At 50.2% G+C, this 21,347-nt stretch overlaps 2 protein-coding genes across 2 annotated transcripts; one reads left to right on the plus strand and one right to left on the minus strand.

The window, feature by feature from the left end:
• The first annotated feature begins 2,655 nt into the window (after nucleotides 1-2,655).
• LOC133928856 (uncharacterized) lies at nucleotides 2,656-6,913 on the plus strand. Its single transcript, XM_062375354.1, has 4 exons — nucleotides 2,656-2,849; nucleotides 4,182-4,400; nucleotides 4,495-4,537; nucleotides 6,554-6,913. The coding sequence occupies exons 2-4, from the start codon at nucleotides 4,260-4,262 to the stop codon at nucleotides 6,607-6,609; spliced, it is 240 nt and encodes a 79-aa protein (XP_062231338.1). The 5' UTR covers nucleotides 2,656-2,849; nucleotides 4,182-4,259; the 3' UTR covers nucleotides 6,610-6,913.
• LOC133928081 (uncharacterized) lies at nucleotides 6,749-19,959 on the minus strand. The gene is made up of 2 exons (XM_062374361.1): nucleotides 19,309-19,959; nucleotides 6,749-6,862 (listed from the first exon to the last, which is right to left on the minus strand). The coding sequence occupies exons 1-2, from the start codon at nucleotides 19,957-19,959 to the stop codon at nucleotides 6,749-6,751; spliced, it is 765 nt and encodes a 254-aa protein (XP_062230345.1).
• Between the last annotated feature and the right edge of the window lie 1,388 nt (nucleotides 19,960-21,347).

A 21,347-nucleotide genomic window follows, 5' to 3' on the forward strand; every position in this document is an offset into this window, starting at 1 on the left:
CTCTTGTCTCATCATTTGTGCAATTTTAATTAGTTGTGTAGTTTTGGAATTTTTTCCATACAATTAGTTTTTGTGATCATCTTGTTAGTATCTCTTATTGTTTAAGCTTTGTGCTGATATTAGAACAAGTATCACCTTTTAGACCTTAGTTGTTCTTGCTTAACCTTAGTTGTTCTTAAGTTCCTATATAGACCGGAGACTCCGGACTAGACCAGATACTCCGAATAGACCGGAGTATCCGACCTTCACCGGAGTATCCGGTATCTGTTTAATCCGCTAGTTAGTTTTAATTTTCAGAAAAACCTATTCACCCCCCTCTAGGCATCTTTAAGTACATTCAGGTTCACATGTTTAGCATTTGCTCCCTGCGTGAACACGTCCATGGCGTGCTCTGGCGACCAACAGTATTGTTAATAGTTGATCTAAGTTGTGTTCTGTGGATTGGTTGGAGGCGGTATAAGCAAATTTCGTTTTCTTTTCTTTTCTTTATACTTGTTAGGGAAACACTTGAAGGTCACATTTTTGCTTGCAATTACATAGTTGTTAGACATCATTTTGTTACAACTGATATTAGATTTTGTTACAACAAATTCGAGCTAGGATGGAGACACATAGTCTAAGTAAAGAAGAATACCTTAATAATATGATGAACATATTAGTTTCCCAACAAAAAACAACAGAAAGATATGAACCTGTAAAATTAGCAAAGGTGTGTGTCTATATATATATACATACATATATATATATATATATGTATATATATACATATTGTCGGAGGATGAACTCTACAAGCGGGGATCCGGAGGGACCCCCTTTGAGATTCGGCCGGGGGATGATTCTGAATCTACCTCGTATGTGAAATAAATGGGAGTAAATGAGATACAGGTGGGATGGATGGTCGGATGCAAGATGAAATAAATGCTCAGGGGATTTTAGACAGGTTCGGGCCGCACGGAGCGTAATACCCTACTCCTGTGTGTATGCTATAAATGCTCTGGAAATGCCTCTATGAGGATCTCTGGTGTTACAAGGGTTTCTATCTGAGTCTAGAGCTTCGTGCTGCGTGAGCCTCTGCTCTGTTGTGCTTCTTGAAGTTGTCTTAGTCCTGAAGAACTCCTTCTCGAAGAACTTGATCTGTAGCGAGCTCGATCCCCTTTCTCCAGGAAGCCTGCCCCCCTTTTATACCCCGTTGGGGCAGTTAGCGTGCCCAGAAAGGATGGCGCAAGTTCCAAGGCGCCATAAATGGAAAGCAACCATCATGAGCTGCAGTTTGATGTTAGGGGGGGGGGGGTGAAAACATGCCCCCGTCCGGTCCTATCGTCATCATCCCGCTTTTCAGCGGATGCAGTGGGCAGGGCCCACCGGGCAGCCACAGAGCAACCCAGCGTGCCCGCCCGGTCAGAGCGAGCCTGACACAGCAGAGAGGCAGGCGATATACCTCGAGCCCTGCGACGTTATCCTGAGGCGCGCCGGATGACGCGCGATGGGACCCGCCGCATTAAATGTCCCCACGCCTCCCTGCTAGGGAGTGGCAGGGGCTGACAGTAGGCGTGGGGAGAGTGGTTGGAAGTGACAGGCCACACGCCCTCTTAAATGCAGCATCGGGCCTCTTACCAATTGATACCTCACCGCTGAGCCCCTGTGGGGACCACCGGTGAAGGACTTCTCAGGTCCTCGGGGAACTGTGAGTGCTCGGGGACTACTGTTCACAGCCCCGAGCACTCTCTCTCGGATATGCCCTTTTCTTGGTCCTCGGGAAACTCGGGTACTCGGGGACCACTGTTCATAGCCCCAAGCGCCCTCTCCCGGAACTGTGTCTGCTCGGGTCATCGGGGAACTCGGGTACTCGGGGACCACTGTGCATGGCCCTGAGCGACCTCTCCTGGAACTGTGACTACTCGGGTCCTTAGGGAACTCGGGTACTCAAGGACCACTGTTCATGGCCCCGAGCATCTTCTCTCGGAACTTAATCTTCTCAGACCTTAGGGAGATAATCCTCGAGGGAGGACGCCACGTGACACTCTGCTGCCTCGGGACTCGGGAACCCCTGGTTCCCATGTCACCGACACATATATACATATATATACACATATATACACATATATATACATATATAGACACACACATATAGTGGTGCCAACAAAATCTTAGCTAAGGTATAATAAATATTGTTGCTAACAAGGTATAATGTGGCATAATATGTATTTTTGAATTAAATGTTTAAACATGACTCCACATATAGATTAAATATTTAATACTGCAATAAGAAATATAATATTTCAATGACAACAAGCAATGGACCACAACTTAATATTTTTGTTAACAACTGTTAGAAAATTTGGAGTGTTTTCCATAAATTTCGAATTTGAGTTTATAGTCAAATTTGAAATGTGGAATTTCCATGGAAAAGAAAAAAAAAAGAGAGGGAATGGGGCGGCGGTCAGCTTAATGGGCTACTGTAGGCAATGCCAAGCAGCCCATTTAGCCCACTCGGCTGCCGTGAGGGTTGCCCGAGCAGAGGCGGCGGTCGTGCGGCGGCACTCGAGCACGCCCGCTTCCTGCGCCACCGCCGCCACGTTCGCCCGTCTGATTCGGTCGCAGGAGTGTGGAAGCCGAGCTGCTGACCTTGCAGCTCCACTCCTTGTTACTGTAACAACGGATCCCTCCTCTTTCTACCCAATCTGCAACCTCAGCTTCTCCGTCTTCACTCCATTCCTTGTCCAGCTCGATTCCGTCGCGGTTCACCTCGTCTCCAACTCCGACAGGCGCCGGCTCGTTCCTCTGCTTGTTGCGCCGCCGGGGCACCTCGGGCGGCCGCCCGACCTCGCCCAGTGGTGGATCCGCCCCTGGTGTGCTACTATCTCTAAAATTTTGTTCTCTGATGTATTAAGTGTGTATTCTCTGCTCTTATTGTTCTGACATTTTTATCCGAATGTGTCCGTCATGTAGTCCTTTTTAGAGATTCTCCTCCATGCGTAGTAACCCTAAACTGGTGATTGTTTCATGTTCTTGAGCTAGAGTCTTCGTGGTTAATCTTTATGATTCTACCTATCCTACAATGCAAAATATAGGTTGAGCAGCTACTTATGCTGCTGGAAAATTAACTAGCCAGCATGTGTGCTTTCTGAACTCGTGATGGAACTGCATACAGTGATATCACCTTGGAACAAATATGTATCTTCTAACCTCACAGGAAGAAAAAAAGCCTCAAGTGCTTTTCCGTAGGGAAGTACCGTGCATGCAAAATTCACAGAACCTCGATTGCTGATCTGTAAAATACTATTAGTCATTGACTTCAATTTTTTTTTTGGCCAGCACCAGCATGTGTTAATTCATCGTTAGCAGCATGTGTATGCAATTGTAATTTTGTCCGGCTAGATTTTCAATCAGAACTATTCAGCATGTTCGCAGCTTGTGTTAGCTGAATTGAGTCATTTGTTAAATTATTCAATATCTAGCAGCATTGACTACAATACAAATTGATGTGAACAAAATGTGTAGGCCACTAGGTCCAAACAGATTTGTTAGGTTATTTGTCGTCTTTTGTTTTGACCGATCTATTGTTGGAACACTTCTATATAGTCATCCTATGTTAGCATACTCTATTATTTGAACAATTATGTGTTATTTGTGATTCATACTTGTGTGTCACTCTCGACAAATTTGTTACAAAAACAAAAACCAGAATGCTAATATATATTCCTTGATGATGTGGTCCTTGCATGTATTGGGCTCACGTGATGGTCAGGTCCTTGATAGTGTACACATTCATGCACAAGAAAGAGATGAATCGTGATGTTTGTTTGCAACAAAAACCCACCTACCTTCCATGGGTAGCATGGTGTATTACTCCTAGAACCCCTCTTTTCATGTTTCGAGTCAACCTGTCTGGGAAACATTTTCAGAGCTTGCTCCTGATTCTGTTGAGGAGTGCATCCTGATAGGAGCAAGGAAAATCCTAGAGCGGAGCCCTGCCAAACACACCCTAATAGCTGAATAGTGCAGACTGCAGAGCGGCGTAAATTGTTTTTCCCCTTTTTTCCCTTACAATTCTGACTGAGTTTGTATCTTAATATTTTGCATGGCTCTAGAAATGCTCTGACCTACATCTTGTAGTTCCTTTTGAGATTTGTTCAGACATGATTGTCATAGAATTTACAACTTTTAGGACATTTTCACAGGTCCAACCTGTCTGACAGCAACCGAAAGGCCACAATCGACTAATCAAGGTGGCACCACCAAAGCAAACCAAGGTCCCAATGAGCTCTTCCTCGAGCAACACCAGTGATGTGCCGCCGCCTGCATCCCAGCGTCCCCTACATGTGATGGATGCAGATGAGGAGGATGAGAGCGTGAGGCAGCTTAACGAGTGCGCCACGATCTACCTCTCCCTCCAGGCACTGGCCTCTCCCCACTCTGCACAAAAGCCACTTGTTTCCTTCAATAACCATTCTTTGGCCTCTCAGATTGTGATCTCATTTTCGTTTGCAGGACTGCCTTGTTGAGTCCAATCGCAACTGGAAGGCCTGCCAAGCACGTAAGTGCTCTAATTTAGCTGCACAAATTTGTCTTGTCTGAGACAAGATCTGTTAGTTCCCAGAAGGTTGGAGATGTATACTAGTGAAAGGAACTCAAATGCCTTGAATAAGGATGCTTTAGGTTGATTGATACATGCAAGATGTTTAAGTCTCTTGTGAACTGAGTTAGAGAGCAGTAGTTATAGTTATAGGTTAGGATTTAGTTGTCTGCTTTGTTTAGCTAGAGGAGTTAACCTTCGTGAACTGGTCAAGCATGAAGCTTGAGGGCTGCTTTGAGTTCCTTTTGGTGGAACCGTTACTGGTGGAGCTTAGTGGTTTTACATATAGCTTTTTAACTAGTTTATGTATCTGCTGGAGCTTGAAAAGGATCAAAAGTGTGTTCTAGAAAAGGCCTACCAGGTGAAAGTGAGAACTGGAACAAACTTATGTTTAGAGCAAAACAACTACTTTGTATTAGCATTAGGGTATACATACACCCCAGTCTTACGCTACATTTACCTTGTAATGATTTGCACTGATTTCACTGCATTAGGATATACGTTCTAGGGTTAGAGCAATGATCATCAAGCGTCCATAGATGTTGGCTGGAACTGGATCACTTTTATGTGATAAATGGGTCCTAATATTCTTTCTGGGCAGATGTCAAAACCTAATACCCTAGGATGTTTACGTGCCTCGGCTTCTGATCCTTTAGACAAGCATTCCACATCTACTCTAATCCAAGGCAATGATGTAAACTATAAATGACACTAATAACAAGTGCCAGAAATAATTTGAATAAACTCAATTTATTGATCATTAAATTAACATCGAGCATTATCATTGGTTTTGGAAAGCAAAATGAAGCACCATTCTTTAATTTTTGCGATGTTAAACTGCATAACTTTGGGGCATCCACTAAACCTCTTACTTTCCATGTTTTCCTTTTCCTTTTTGAGATGCGAAATCCATGCATGCGTAAATTCTGGTTCATGCATCCACATGGGTGTGACAACTAGTTTTAAGCTGGACGATTTGTCTAGAATTCTAGACAAAAGTCTTGTAATGTTTGGCCTACTAACTTCCTGTTATCACTGCTTGACTGCATTCAAGCAAACCACAAAATGTTCCCCAAATACTATATATTCTGGAATGGTACACTTCAGCATGGTGATGGAACATACCTTGTTAGGCCTCGCTTGTCAGATCACTATCAGAGTCAAATCTTTTTTTGTTGCATGTAATGGTCTTGACAATTCATCCAAGATAACTCATGTTGATATACTCCCTCAGGTCATAAATACTTGTCACTTTTGACTTTTCATGGTCTTTGATGTGCAACTCATTTTTTTCTATTAGAATATAGTCATAATATCTAATAAAAATATAATATTATGAAAGTGTTTTTCAAGACAAATCTACACATATGATTTTATGTTTCCAAAATAAATATTTTGGAAGCTATTGACAGTCAAAGTTTTAAAATTTTGACTGGGTCTTGGTCAATGCGACAAGTATTGATGACCGGAGGGAGTATATGTTTTCTGGCTTTATGGGTATATTAATGCTTGATATTTACTCATCCATATTGGTTTAATGTTTCTTAGCAATAATATGCTGTCACTCAGGGCTATTTTATAAGAACTAATAGTCCATAAAACTAATAGTTACTTAACTTTTGTCAGAAACAGATATAAATTATGCTGATCCCCTTGCATTGCGTAATGTTAGTTATTCCAGAGATTTTTATCGATTCTTCAACTTCTACTTAATGTTTGACCTTCTTGTAGTTGCACTGTTGGCATAAGGTAATATCTGCACAAGTGGTTGCCCTGTGGTAATATAGTATCGCAATGCATTTTCAGATGCCCTGTGCTGTATTTTGAATCTAATTTTACCTTCATTTACTTAATGTTTAGTTTTTTCAAGAGAAATGTGTAGCAAATTCTGGATGTTAGTATTACTCTTGTTATAGTTTAGATTGGCTTATATTATCTGCACTAACTAGTATCTATGTTACTTCCTTTTCATAACAGAGGTTCAAGCCTTGAAAGCCTGCCAAGCAAAAAGAAACAAAAATGGCAAAACCTAACGCTTCACGTCCGGGAGAAGCTGATATCGTAAAATGATCAGCACATATGTCTACACATTCCGTGTATTACTGCTAATGAGAAATTTCAAATTTTTTGCGCCATTTTGTGGATTGAAATTGTATATTTGCTCCTGCCCTGTCAGTACGCAGGAGACACCAGAACAAGCAATGTGTCTGATATCCTGAGCTGTGGATGGACATGAAGACCGTCTCGAACAACTCTGATGGACATGACGTTCTTTGTTACATTGTACTGTATAAGCGCATTGAATGGCAATAGAAAATGATGCTATATTACTGGATTGCTTGCAGTTTCTCTAACAGTATAAGGCAACCTTTTTTTTGCGAATCGAAGGACAATCCTTAAATAATATGAACATCAGGTAGATGAGGTCTGAAATACATATGCATTGAAGTCATAACGAGTTCTTGATTGTGAAATGCAAGAATTCCCATGTTTACAAGGTCAATCTCAATTTGTTTTGTGAGTTGTTGGATTGTATTTCAACGGTTGTCCTTGCTGCAGCTGTAATAGTTGTGGTTATATAGTGGATGGTGAACCTGTGCAGGTAGGATGTCGTCCACAAGAAACACTAGTAATCTTTGTTCGACTTTCATCAGCGTTTGACAGAAAGTTGTAAAAAAAGATAGCTTGAGTGATCGATAATTGAATGAATTTAAGGTAAACTAGCTTAATTATCATGTTGAAAACTGGGATGCTACATCAACTCACGCGAGTCAGATATTTTTAATTTCTAGTGGTTTATGTATTATGATGTTTGTGTTTTTTATAAATCCTGAACTAAGATGTAATTTTATAGACTAGAATTTTCTGTAAGATAGTAAGACTATTGTTGCTTGACCCAAATTCTTTTGGGTTGAATTTTATCTATAATTGTATTAATTCTTCTACTTAAGATTTGACATTTGCAAGCTCTCTTAGCAGTACTCATACTGGGCTCTGTCCTCATTTGACACAGGTTCACCATCCACCATATGAACAAAATAACAATTACAAAGTGACATCTGATTAAGAAACGAAATTACTAGAAATGCATTAGCAAACGCTATACACTTCCAACGGGTACCCGTTCCATTCTGCAAGCCCCTCCCTCCTTGTTATCGTTCGTTGCCCCCACTTTGTTCCCTCGGGATGAGCCAGCGCTCGCATCAACCCTCTACACCATCGCTCATTCCACCTCTGCATGTGTCTGCCTCTCCTCCACCGAGTGACATCCATCCGCCCTAGCCACCTGTAGCTTAGGCTCGTCCTCTGCTTCGCCCTGCCCCTCCTCGCCTCGAGCCTAACCAGCACACCTCTATTTATACTTGTACATAACTATGGGAATGTTTCCAACAAAATATCTAGCTTTAGAAAATTCACTCATTCTTATCTATTTCCTAGATATTTATCTTCATGACAAATATCTTTGCCATGAAACATGGAAAATCTAGCATACATGTATTAATCGTTCTACTTGGGCCTTGACATTTGCAAAAGGTTTTTCATGTATAGCATGCTTTCTATTGTGTCTTACAAATTTGTTCTCGCTCATAAGACTGATGCTCAATTTCAGTTCAAATAATTCTTAAAGCACATATCATACAATTTCGATCTTAATGGTATTGGTTATTTAGTGCATGACACAGTAATAAGACATGCAACATGGCCATATCTACTGCTAATAGTGTGGTTATCACAGAAGCCAAGAGTTTTCAGTCATGGGCTTGAGAATCACAGCATGAAAAAAAACTGAAGGAATCAATATCATTGAAAGTATGCAACAAAGTGCTAATTAATAGAGTTATGCTTAACTTCATGACAATTAGAAGTAGAAACAAGAATATCATACACAGTTGAAATGACACACACAGTTCGGAACAAAAATGTCGGGCTCTACATGCACAATCGAACAATATTTGCTCAGGTTTTTGCAAAAAACACAACGTTGGACACTGAATACGAGTTTCATATTCTATAACTTTGTGAACCATTTACATGATACTGACAAAGTTTGATCCACCTCTATGCATACGTTTTTTGAAACAGTGCGCAATTTTTTAACCCCAAATTAATTGAATACAAAATAGAACAAATTTGTAGTGTTCAACACATATCTGAAAGTGCATCTAGCTCTTAAGTGTGGTTTTGGTAATTAATGATAATACCTATAGACTAACAATATTATTGAGAATTATTGGTAGGTTGTTCCATAGGTGATGCATAGAGAAGAGATATGTATCAAGATGAATGAGCTCTAAGTGATGCTCGAGTAAGTGATGACAATACCTATAGACTAACAATTACATTAAGAATTGTTTATTATGATTATTCCATAAGAGATGCATACGAAATGAAGTGTGGAATCATTGAAGAATGCCATGAGATCAAAAGAAATGCATTATTGTCATTGAGCTCTTAGTGATGCTCATGAGATGAATGAGAAGCTCAAGAAAATTGACAACAAGCATGAAAGCTAAGTTACTTGTGGAAATCAAGTAACTAAAGGTATGAGATTATCAATTAGGTTTATGGACTAACCCATGTGTTTTGTGCTTAAAGATGAGTTAGGGTTAGATTCTATAAGAAGGCATGAGTTAAATTGAGATATTCAATATGCCAAGTTGGAAGAAGTAAGATCAAGACAAACTTAGTGAACAACTTGTGTACTTGATGCTTGCGGTTCATGCTTAAGTGGTGACCGGATAAAGATGATGTGAAAAGAGAAGTCTTCCATGCTTGGTGCATGAAGATCAAGTAAAGATCAAAATGGAAACGAGGATGCTATTAAGAGGGACTACCGAAAGCGTTGCTCGATTGTTGTGTTGAGTGCTCAAACCATGTGTTTAGTTTAGGATGAGTTTGTGTTGAGAGTTCGCTTTAGGAGTCTAGGGTATCTAAAATGTGTTTTAGATCTAACCCTTTGTGTTGTCGACTTTATTGGCGAAAAATGATTTTTAGAGTGTCAGCTGTGCTGAAATCATTTTTAGAGTGTCAGCTGTGCTGAAATCGGAAGTTCCTATGTGTAAAATTGGAAGTTCCGATGTCAGTCGGAAATTCTGATGTTTTAGAAATCCGGTGCTCTCGGGTTTGGAGGTAGCTTTTAATCGGAAGTTCCAATTTAGGGGATGAGAAGTTCCGATGTGTGTTGGAAATAGGCTATAATGGCTAGTTTTCGCCGTTGGGATTCATAGGATCGGAAGTTTCGATATGTTGAGTCTGAGTCCAACAGCTAGTTTTTCAGAGTGAGGTATTTATACCCCTTAGCCTCATTTCGTGGGGCTGATTACTTGGCTAGCTTTGTGCTGCTTGTGTGAGGTGTTTGAACTTGGTGTTCCACTTTGAGTGCTCCCCTTCCCTCTCTATCAAGATTTGGTGAGAATCAAACCATTGTGGCTTAGTGAATAGAGGGAGAGAGGTGTGAAGGGTGTGGTGCTTTGGTAGCCCATGGTTTTGCATTAGTTGCGTGTGTTGAGCACTCATCGTTGATCGTGCACGAGTTCGAGAGTTTGTTACTTTTGGAGACCACTGTCTCCTAGACGGCTCGGTGGTGGATTACCAGCGATCTCCTTAAGTGAAGATTATGAGGAGGTCCGGAAGTGGTTGCGGAACTCACCATCTCCGAAGTGGAGAAAGAGTTGACTATAGTGGAGGTGAGGAGTGCATGTGTGCAACCTCGTGAGAAAAAAGGTTGAAAAAAGACCCGACTCAAGTGTGACGGAGCTTACTCAACGGAGATGTATGATATCTGTCGGTGACATGGAAACCAGGGGTCCCCGAGTCCCGAGGCCAGGACAACAGAATGCCACGTGGCGCCTTCCCTTGGAGACTATCTTCCCGAGGGCCGAGAAGAGCCAGTTCCAAGAGGGGTGCTCGGGGCCATGAACAGTAGTCCCCGAGTACCCGTTGTTCCCCGAGGACCCGAGAAGAGCCAGTTCCGAGAGGGGTGCTCGGGGCCATGAACAGTGCTCCCCGAGTACTCAGAGTTCCCCGAGGACCCGAGAAGAGCCAGTTCCGGGAGGGCTGCTCGGGGCCATGAACAGTGGTCCCCGAGTATCCAGAGTTCCCTGAGGACCTGAGAAGCCCCTTGCCGGTGGACCCCGCAAGGGCTCAACGGTGAGGTGTCAATTTGTGAGAGGCCCGATGCTGCATTTAAGAGGGAGTGTGGCCTGTCACTTCCAACCACTCCCCCCACGCTTGTCGTACTGAGTACGTCAGTCCCTGCCACCTCCTGGCAGGAAGGCGTGGGGACATTTAATGCGACGGGTCCCATTGCACATCACCCTGCGGGGCCCATAAGGGAAACGACTTGGAGATATCGTTGCTCGGCTCGAGGCATATCGCCTGCCCCCTGCTATTTCAGATCTGCTCTGACCGAGAGGGCATACGGGGTAGTTCGGCGGCTGCCCGGTGGGCCCCCCTGCATCTGCTGAAGTAGGGCGTAATGGGCGACATGACCGGTCGAAGGCATATTTTCAACCCCCTGTAACATCAAACTGCAGCCCCATGACGGTTGCTTTCCATTTATGGCTCATGAGAACTCGTGCCCCCGTTCTGGGCACGCCGAGCCTCCCCCGACAGGATAAAAGGGGGGCGGGTGCACTCCGGAAGCTAAGCAGAAGTCTAACAAGCTCTAACACATAGCTGAAGGTCGGAGAAATCCAAGTCGAGTAGAATCTCAGAGAGATCGGCACTTGAAGACCGAAGCTCAAGACTTAGACAAAAAATCTTGTAACACAAGAGATCCAGAGAAAGGCATTCTCAAAGCATTAATAGCATATCATACACACAGGAGTAGGGTATTACACTCCGTGCAGCCTGAACCTATCTAAATCCCTTGAGCATTTACTCTCACTAGCCGACGATCATCCGTCCCGTCTAGATCTCATATATTCACATTAAATTCACGTACGAGGTAGATCCAGAATCAGCCCCTCGGCCGAATCTCAAAGGGGGTCCATCAGGATCCCCGCTTGCGGTGTTCACCCACTAACAACTGGCGCGCCAGGTAAGGGGGTTGCATCCCTTAATCCGCCTTGTTTTCTGCAGGAAAAATGGCGGGCGGACATCATCTTCAGCGCACTGGCTCAAACTCGAGCGAAGAAGTGGAGCACGTGGCCCAGGAGGCCCCAGCTACTGCTGTTCCTCAGCAGCAGCAGCAGTCGGCCCGTACGGCACCTCCCTACATTAGGGATAACGGCGTTGGTCCCAGCAGGGCCACCGCCACCGTAGGCGGGCCGCCAAACCCTCAGCAAGTGGCAAATGCCCCTACCGCAAGATCGATGTCCGGATAGCACCGGGCGCCGTTACGGCGTAGGCTCATCTTCGGTGACGCCAGCCCCGGGAGTGCTTTGCTTGCGACGCAAGCACTCCTCAGGCACCCACCCGTCCAGGCAGCGGGGGAAACCCCGGAGGGCCGTTGGCTGCAGGAGGTGGCCACCTTGGTGGGCATGGCTCACCGGCAGGTACTTACTGAAAGTTCCCGTGCCACCTCCCACTGCGGTGCAACGAGAGCCGGACCATCTTCGGGTGGCGGCAGAACCAGCCGGGGGCGCTCCGGACGAAGTACTGCCCCCTGGTCACAACAGGAGCTCAGGACCTTCGCTTGCACCTCAATGAGCGGAGGGCTGTTGAGGATGCGCGCGTCACTCTCGAGCGTCACCGGGAGTCCTGGCGCGAGGCCGAGGCAGAGGACTAGGCTTCCTCTATGCCAGGCCTGTGACCGCCGGGGTTCCCCAGCGTGCCAGCGTTCTCCCCCCAAGGGCACTGCTGGCGCCGTGGGATACGGCACGGGCTACCTCGCATTTACCAGTGAGCTCCATAGGGTCAACTGGCCCATGAAGTTTCGGCCAGAACTACCGGAGAAGTACGACGGGTCTATTGATCCCGTTGAGTTCCTCCAAATCTACACCACCGCCATCCAAGCAGCGGGCGGGAATAAAAAGGTTATGGCCAACTATTTCCATGTGGCCTTGAGGGGCTCTGCCTGCTCTTGGCTTATGAACTTACCCCCAGGATCTATTGGCTCCTGGGATGATCTGTGCCACCAATTCGTGGCTAATTTTCAGGGCACTTTCACACGCCCCGGCTTGGAGTGCGACCTCCATGCCGTTAAACAACAAGAGGGGGAGACGCTGAGGCGCTTCATACAGCGTTTCAGCCAGGTCCGCAACACCATCTCGCGGATCACCCCCCATGCCATCATTGTCGCCTTCCGGCAGGGCGTCCACGATGAGCGGATGCTCGAGAAGCTAGGTACGCATGAGGTCGAGACCACCGCAGAGCTCTTCGCGTTGGCCGAGAACTGCACCAAGGCGGAGGAAGCTCGGGCGTGGCATGTCCCGCGCCTTGAGCAACTCACCGCCGACAAGGTAGGTCCTTCCTGCTCTGACAAGTGGGAAAAGAAAAAGAGGAAGAAGCGCGGTGCTGTCCGCAGGCCGGCACGTCGGGCGGTTGTCGACAAGAAGCACGCTCCCGCGAGGCCCGAACCAGGGAAATGGTGTGAAATCCACCAAACTGACTAGCACAACCTCACAGAGTGCCGGTCGGTCAAGGGCCTTGTCGAGCGGCGCCAGAAGGAGCGTGAGGAATGCCGCAGGGGTGGCGATGACAAGGCCGCCCCCAAAAACCAAGAGCTCGGGTTTCAGGAGCCCGAGCACACCGTCGCCTTCATCAACGGAGGCGCATACACGCCCTCCTCTCGTTGCTGCGTTAAAACACAATGCGGCATGAGGTGTGCTCGGTAACCCCAGGCGCTGCGGTCGCAAGGCCTCTGAAGTGGTCGGAGACCCCAATCACCTTCAGTCAGGCAGACCACCCCGCGAGTACTACAGGGGTGGGGCGACTGCCTCTGGTAGTGTCCCCCACCATATGCAATGTGAAGGTCAGCCGAGTGCTGATCGATGGGGACGCAAGCCTGAACCTCCTGCCCCAGGAGGCATTCAAGAAGCTGCAGGTGCCTTCGAGGCGCCTAAAGCCGTCCCTCCCCTTTTATGAGGTGACGCTGGGACACACACTACCCCTCGGGCAGGTCGAGCTGCCCGTCACCTTCGGGAGCCGGGACAATTTCCGGACGGAGAACGTCGTCTTCGATGTCGCGGAAGTCCCTCTCCCCTACAACGCCATACTCGGGCGCCCGGCGCTCGCTTGGTTCATGGTGGTCACGCATTATGCCTACCTCACGGTTAAGATGTCGGGTCCTACCGGCCCCATCTCTGTGCCCGTCGAGACCGGCAGTGCTGTCTCCTGCGTCGAGCAGTAATACTCGGCTTGGATCTCCGTTCGGGCCGAGGTCGAAGGACACCTAGGGGGCCCGGGACCCTCTTCATCCAAACCCCGACTCACCGCCAACGCCTCCATCCCCACGAAGGAGGTCATGGTGGGCGAAGACTCGTCCCAGGTCATCCGAATCAATGGTGACTTGGGCGACAAATAGGAAAGCGCGCTCGTCACCTTCCTCTGGGCTAACGTCGACGTGTTTGCATGGTAGCCGTAAGATATGCCCGGGATCCCTATGGAGGTGATCGAGCACCACCTTGTCGTGCGCCCGGACGCACGGCCGGTAAGGCAGAAAATCCAGCGGTAGGCGCCCGAGCGCCAAGAGTTCATTCGGGAGCAAGTCAACAAGCTCCTCGATGCCGGCTTCATCCAAGAGGTCCTCCACCCAGAGTGGCTAGTAAATCCTATCATCGTCCCGAAGGCCAACGGCAAGCTGCGGATGTGTGTCGACTACACCGACCTAAACAAGGCTTGTCCAAAAGACCCTTTTTCTTTACCCCGCATAGATCAGATAGTCGATTCCACCGCGGGGTGTGATCTTTTGTGTTTTCTAGATGCAAATTTGGGTTATCACCAAATCCGCATGGCCAAACAGGACGAAGAAAAAACATCTTTTATTTCCCCAGTGGGGACCTATTGCTATGTGTCAAGGCCTTTTGGTTTGCGCAACGCTGGATCTTCATTCCAGCGAGCCGTGCTCATTACCCTTAACACGCAGGTTGGTCGCAACATCGAAGCTTATGTCGACGACCTCGTTGTCAAGTCCCGAGATCGGGCCACCCTGCTGGAAGACTTAGCCGAGACTTTCAATAGTCTCCGCACCACCCGCCTGAAGCTCAACCTCGAGAAGTGTGTTTTCAGGGTACCCGCGGGCAAGCTCCTCAGTTTCTTGGTTTCCAGTTGGGGAATCGAGGCCAATCCCGAGAATATTCGGGCCATCGAGTAGATGCATCCCCCGACTCAACTCACAGAGGTCCAGCACCTCGCTGGTTGCATGGCGGCCCTAGGGCGCTTCATCTCCAAGCTTGGGGAGCGAGGGCTCCCACTCTTCAAATTGCTAAAGAAGACCGGTCATTTCGACTGGGCACGGGAGGCCGAACAGGCCTTCCAAGACTTGAAGAAGCATCTTACCTCACCGCCCGTACTGGTAGCCCCCTTCGAGGGCGAGCCTTTATTGCTCTACATCTCGGCCACTTCTCAGGTCGTGAGCATGGTACTGGTGGTGGAGCGTGACGAGTGCTCGGGGCAAGGTGCTGAGCCCGAGCTCCCAGCCGCCCCCGAGCTGCCTACAGGTCTCGGGGCTCCTCCCGACCAGGGAGTCAAGCCCGAGACCTTGGCTCCTCCCGACCGAGGAGTCGAGCCCGAGACCTCGGCTGGCCCCGACCACTACGCCGAGCTCAGGGGCTGTGATAAGTCCTCGGGCGAGGCCGCAGTCCGGGCCCACCGTATACAGTGACGAGTGTACTTCGTCAATAAAGTCCTCCGAGATGCCAAGACAAGATACCCTCAAGCCTAGAAAATGCTCTATGCAGTGCTCATCACTTCCAAGAAGCTGCGCCACTACTTCCAGGTGCACAAGGTCTCGGTGGTGACCACATACCCACTGGGGCCGATCCTGCGGAACCGAAAAGGTGCTGGGCGCATTGTCAAGTGGGCAGTCGAGCTCACAGAATTCGATCTGCACTTCGTCAGCCGCCAAGCAATCAAAAGCCAAGCTCTGTCCGACTTCGTGGCAGAATGGACACCGGTCCCCGAGATCGACAATGAAGAGTTGTCCGCATACCCCGGGAAAGATGGGTCCGGATACTGGGTCATGCACTTTGACGGCTCCCTCACGCTGAAAGGCCCGGGGGCTGGAGTGGTGCTCACCTCCCCAACGGGTGAAGCTGCATTTTCGAGCGACCAACAATATGGTGGAATACGAGGGCCTCATCGCTAGCCTCCGAGCAACGGTGGGTCTTGGGATCCAGTGGCTGCTCGTTAAGGGAGACTCCCAGCTGGTGGTCAACCAAGTATCCAAGGAATACCAGTGCGCAGACCCGCAGATGGCGGCGTACGTGGCGGAAGTCAGGAGGCTGGAGTGGCACATCGACGGCCTGGAGCTACAGCATATACCTCGCCGCGACAACGCTCTGGCCGATGACCTCTCCCGCTTGGCCTCTGCCCAGGCGCTCGTCCCAGCCGAAGCCTTTGAGGAAAGGCTCACACGGCCATCCGTCCTGCCTGCCGACCAGGATGAAGGGGAATCCTCGAGCCTAGTTGGGGGAACCCAGGCAGCACCCTCAGTGGGAGGTCCCGTCAGGGTATCACCGCCTGGTGAGTGCACGGTGCTTGCCGGTAGTTCTCAAGAGGCCTCGTGGATCGATGAGATCCGAGGGTACTTGAAAGAAAACATCCTTCCCGGGGATGATGCCTCTGCAGAAAGGATTGCACAGTAGTCCAAACGCTATGCCATAGTAGATGGGGATCTCTACCAGCGCGGCATGGATGGTGTCCTCATGAAATGCATCACTCGGGTAGAAGGCAGTGAGCTCCTCACTGAGATCCACGAGGGCGAGTGCGGTGGCCATGCATCATTCCGCACGCAGGTCGGGAAGGCCTTTCGGCAAGGCTTCTACTAGCCTACAGCCCTCCAGGATGCTTCCGAGATGGTTCGGCGCTGCAGGGTGTGCCAATTCCACGCAAAGCATATTCACTAGCCAGCTCAAGCACTTCATACCATCCCCCTGTCTTGGCCCTTCACGGTCTGGGGGCTAGACATCTTGGGTCTATTCCTCCGAGCAATCGGGGGCTATGAGTACCTCTACGTCGCCATCGACAAGTTCACCAAGTGGCCGGAGGCGGTCCCAGTTGTCAAGGTTACCAAGAACACGGTGATCCAATTCATCCGTGGTATCACAAGTCGCTTTGGCGTCCCGAACAGGATCATCACCGACAACGGCACCCAGTTCACAAGTTCTCTGTTCGGGGAATACTGCGAGGACCTTGAGATCAAGCTTTGCTTCGCCTCTATCTTTCATCCTCGGAGCAATGGGCAAGCCGAGCATGCAAATGCCGAGATACTGAAGGGGCTCAAAACCCGGACCTACAGCGTGCTGGCAAAGCATGGAAAAGGGTGGATCGACGAGATGCCTGAGGTGTAATGGGCCAACCGGACCATGCCAAGCCGGGCCACCGGGGAGATGCCTTTCTTCCTCGTCTACGGTGCCGAGGAGATCCTTCCCTCTGAGCTCACGCTCGGCTCCCCTCGGGTGAATGCTTACTCAAAAGGTGAACAGGAACAACGAAGACGCGAAAACGTCGATCACTTGGAGGAGCGTCGGCGACGAGCCACCGTCCGAGTTGCCAGATATCAGCAGAGCCTATGGCACTACCATCAGCGCCACGTTCGGGCCCGGTCACTCGAGGTTGGGGATCTAGTTCTCCAACGCGCCCAGACGCACGAAGGAAAGAATAAATTCTCCTCCATGTTAGAAGGCCCCTTCATCGTGACCGGTGCTCCGCGGCAAGGCTCGTTTCGGCTGGCCACAAAGGACGGGCAGCCTCTCCCAAACGCGTGGAACATCGAGCATTTGCGCAAGTTTTATCCCTAGGTCAGCATGTTTGTGCTCAGGCCAACCAGGACAGGGGCCTTCACCCTGCCCAAGTTGGCCGGGGGCTGCCACCAACCATGTAAGTTAGCACTTCTATACAAATCGACAATATACGCTCATATTACTCTTATTTCGAGTTTTTCCTCTGGAATCCATATGTTTAATCTGCTTGGTGAGATGCTCGATTTGTGCAAGAAAAACACACTTTCTCATTTTTTCCGTTGATAAAAAAGTATGCGCGCAGGCAGTGACTGCTAACTTAAGTCTGTTGTGGTAGGCTGTGGTGCCCGGCTGCATGGCATTACCCCGAATACTACCGAGCCTCTGGGGTTCTCGGGTAATCCTACCGCTCGAACATGAGTGGTCGAGACCGCCTAGACCCCAGGGTGGGCTGTCGGTGCTCGGCCTGGTCAATCCTATCCCGGGCACCACTGAACCATTGGACCTCTTGGTCATGCCTCTGTCTGCACACTTCGCCGGTCCAGGCATTTGAGAGGTCTCGGATAAAAAATGAGAGCAGTCTATAATGAGTACCGCACTAACAGAGTGCACCAAGCAAAGAATCTTTGCCTATTTTTCAAGCTTACAGATAAATGCTCGAGAACCAAGCAACCTGACCACAAGGGCCTCAGTGCCCAGGGCGCTGCTCAAGCCTTTGGGGTCCTCGGGTAATCCTACCGCTCGGACATGACTGGTCGGGACCGCCTAGGCCCTGGTTCCACTACCGGGTTTCCAGTACTCGGTGCTAAAATGACGTCCTAGGGGCTTAGGCGCTCTGCACGAGGGAACCCATGTTCCCAGGCGCCCCGAACTCAGGGCATCTACCCTTTCCTGGATCGGTTAGTCGGAAGGCTGATAGCTATCCGGTGAGTTACTAAAGTTATATGAATTTCCTTTCATACATACGCAATAAACTATTATTCCTGAGTTATCCTTGGGACCCTCGCATGCTAATTTGTTAGGCGAGTCAGTCTCCTCGTGCGCAAAACCCCACCCACGTGCTCGCTTTTTCGGAACGACAAAAACAAATAGTAGTTGGTGTACCGTATAGGCGGCGATGGCTGACCTAGGTCCTTTATGGTGGTCATGGTGCCCGACCGGCTTGGCAGTACCCCGAGCACTACCGAGCCTCTAGGGTTCTCGGGTAATCCTACTGCTCAAACATGAGTGGTCGAGACCGCCTAGACCCCAGGGGCGGGCTGTCGGTGCTCGGCTTGGTCAGTCCTACCCCGGACACCACCAAACCGTGGGGACTCTTGGTTGCGTTTCCGCCTGCACGCGTCTCCGATCTATTCGTTTGAGAGGTCGCAAGGCAAAAAGCGTTCACTGGCCGTGGCGTGTACCGTGCTAGATGGATTTGTCTCCCGAGCAAAGAAGTTCGTGTCTATGTCTCCTGACTCTGCAGCCGCGCACTCGCGAGGGCTCGGGGGCTGGATGCTTGGGTGGTCCCGCTGCTCGAACATGAGTGGCCGGGGCAACCTAACTTCTTGGGGGAAGACTGCCAGCTCGGTCTGGCCAGTGCCTCTCGGGACATCAAGGAAAAACAGACAACACAAAGAACAAGTACAGAGCGGAGTTCGATTCCAAGAATGGCTTCTATTATATTAAAAGGAACCGTTCAGAAGGGAACCACTCCCATATTTATAACATTCAAATAACAAAAACCCTAACTTTTTACAGGCTAAGGAGGAGGGCACGCTTCACTACTGCTATCGCTGCTCGGGCCCGGCTCCTGCACAAAACATTCTGCCACCTTTGCTTCAACCACACCCGGCCGAGCTGGCTCCAGCGGGAAGACGGGTCTCGGCTGCGGTAGCAGGCGAGAACGTGCTCGGCCACACTTTGGGCCAGTGCACGCCCCTCCCGGGTCGCCAGCTCCTGGACAGCGGCAGGAAGGGCCTCAAGGCGCCGGGCGATCTCTGCGAACCCGAGGGCGATGTGGCCTATCGTCTCTGTTTCCAGCGACTGGCACCTCACAAACACACGCCCAAGCTCGGCTACCTCCACGGTGTCCCGCGCCTGCCGAAGGATGTCCCGCATCATCAGCTTCACGTTCCTCCGCTCTGAGAGGACATCATCGAGCTCATCCTTGGCGTTCTTCAGCCGGGCCTCGAGACTGCTGTCGTCGGCGGCACTGATAGGGATGCCTCTCATGGTCAGTATCTCCTGGTGCTGGGCAGCCACCTCGGCCTGGGATTGCTCCAGTTGCTCGGCCCGGGCCTTGACGGCCTGCTCTCGGGCAGGCAGGTCGACCTCTTGGTTGGCGACCTGCTCCTCCCAGGTGGCGAGTGCTGATGACGCCAAATCGGCATCTGCCACACGCCGCGCGATCTGCTCCTCCCGAGCGTCAAGCGCTAACGACGTTATGTTGGCATCTGTCTCACGCAGCGCGACCTGCTCCTCCCGGCGGAGGACGTCGGTGCGGCCGCGCTCGAGCTCGTCGTTCTGGCGGCAGAGGTCCACCTGTGCAGACCGCATGGCCTCCGTCCTCTTGGTAGCCGCCTCCTCTCGTGAAGCAACCTGCCGCTCGCACTAGGAAAGTTGACCCTCATGAGCGAGCAGCTCTGCGTCGCGCCTCCTCGATGCTTGGTCGCGCAACGCCACGAGCTGCTCTAAGTGGTTGGCTTTCTCCTGCGCGGTGAAGGCCTCGTCACGGGCCTCTTCCAGTGCCTCCTGCTCCACGGCCACCTCCCGCATGGACTTCTCATAGGCCGTGGGAGCCGAGGCCACGCGGGTCTCCAGCAACTTTTGGACCTCCTCCAGTCGGCCCTTCTCGTCGACTAGGGCGGCGTGCTCTTTTTTGAGCTCGGCCCGCTCTACCGCAACGGCCGCTTCGAGCCGCCCGATGATCTCCTGGGTGCTTCCCAGCACCTCAGGGAGTGGTTCCGGGGCCTGGCCAGAAGATGGCTGGGGGCTGGGTCCCCTGCGAGCCCTCTCAGCAGAGGCGCTTGGGGACCCCGACGGTAGCTGCGCCGGCGCCACTCTTGTCGTGACCACCTCCCCTGCGGCCATTTTCTCCTTCCTCGGAGGGCTCTGGGCAGGGCCGGCCGGGGCTCTCGGCACAGGACTAGCTGGGGCTCTTGGCTCAAAGCTGGCCGGGGCTCTCGACTCGGAGCCCGTCAGGGCACTCGGCTCAGGGATAGGGGCTGGCGTCGGCTGCTCCGGGGACTTCTAGCCTCATGTAGAGTCCTTGAGCGGTCTGAAACGAAAACATGTCAACAACTAGCTAAAATCCGGGCAAAATGTGCTCGAGAAAGAAAGGGGGCTTACGTGGTTTTGGGCCTGCGGGATATCGCCATCGGGACTGTGGGATCCAGAACTCTGGTTCCTGTGGCCTGGGCTCAGGCCCGGGGTCCACCCTCCTCCTTTTCGGGGGAGGGCTCTAGCCCTTGGACCGCCGCGAGCTGGTCCCACCGGCCGCCCTGAAACCTGCTCCCGAGGATTAGCCAGTACGGCCGCCAACCATCTTGTCACCGGTCGGGCTCTGGCCCTCGGGCTGTTGTGGGCTGGTCCCAGCAGCCGCTCTGGAGTATGCCCCGAAGGCTGGCCGGCTCGGCCGCCAGCCATCGCGCCGCCGCCCGGGCTGGACCCGAGAAGAGCCATTTCCGGAAGTGGTGCTCGGAGCCATGAACAGTGGTCCTCAAGTACCCAGAGTTCCCTGAGGACTTGAGAAGCCCCTTGTCGGTGGACCCTACAAGGGCTCAACGGTGAGGTGTCAATTGGTGAGAGGCCTGATGCTGCATTTAAGAGGGAGCATGGCCTGTCACTTCCAACCACTCCCCCTACGCCTGTCGTACTGAGTACGTCAGTCCCTGCCACCTCCTAACAGGAAGGCGTTAGGACATTTAATGCGACGGGTCTCATCG

The sequence above is a fragment of the Phragmites australis genome, chromosome 9, assembly GCF_958298935.1.
Source record: "Phragmites australis chromosome 9, lpPhrAust1.1, whole genome shotgun sequence".
In the NCBI taxonomy this organism is placed as follows: Eukaryota; Viridiplantae; Streptophyta; class Magnoliopsida; order Poales; family Poaceae; genus Phragmites; species Phragmites australis.

Bases quoted from the DNA above. Each gene is read 5' to 3' on its own strand.
- LOC133928856 (XM_062375354.1), top strand. From the start codon at position 4,260: ATGAGCTCTTCCTCGAGCAACACCAGTGATGTGCCGCCGCCTGCATCC. The intron at 4,401-4,494 runs CTGGCCTCTCCC...CGTTTGCAGGAC, and splicing joins TCTACCTCTCCCTCCAGGCA to TGCCTTGTTGAGTCCAATCG. The intron at 4,538-6,553 runs GTAAGTGCTCTA...TTTTCATAACAG, and splicing joins CTGGAAGGCCTGCCAAGCAC to AGGTTCAAGCCTTGAAAGCC.
- LOC133928081 (XM_062374361.1), bottom strand. From the start codon at position 19,959: ATGCGGTCTGCACAGGTGGACCTCTGCCGCCAGAACGACGAGCTCGAG. The intron at 6,863-19,308 runs GTTCTCGCCTGC...GCGCTTATACAG, and splicing joins CCCAAAGTGTGGCCGAGCAC to TACAATGTAACAAAGAACGT.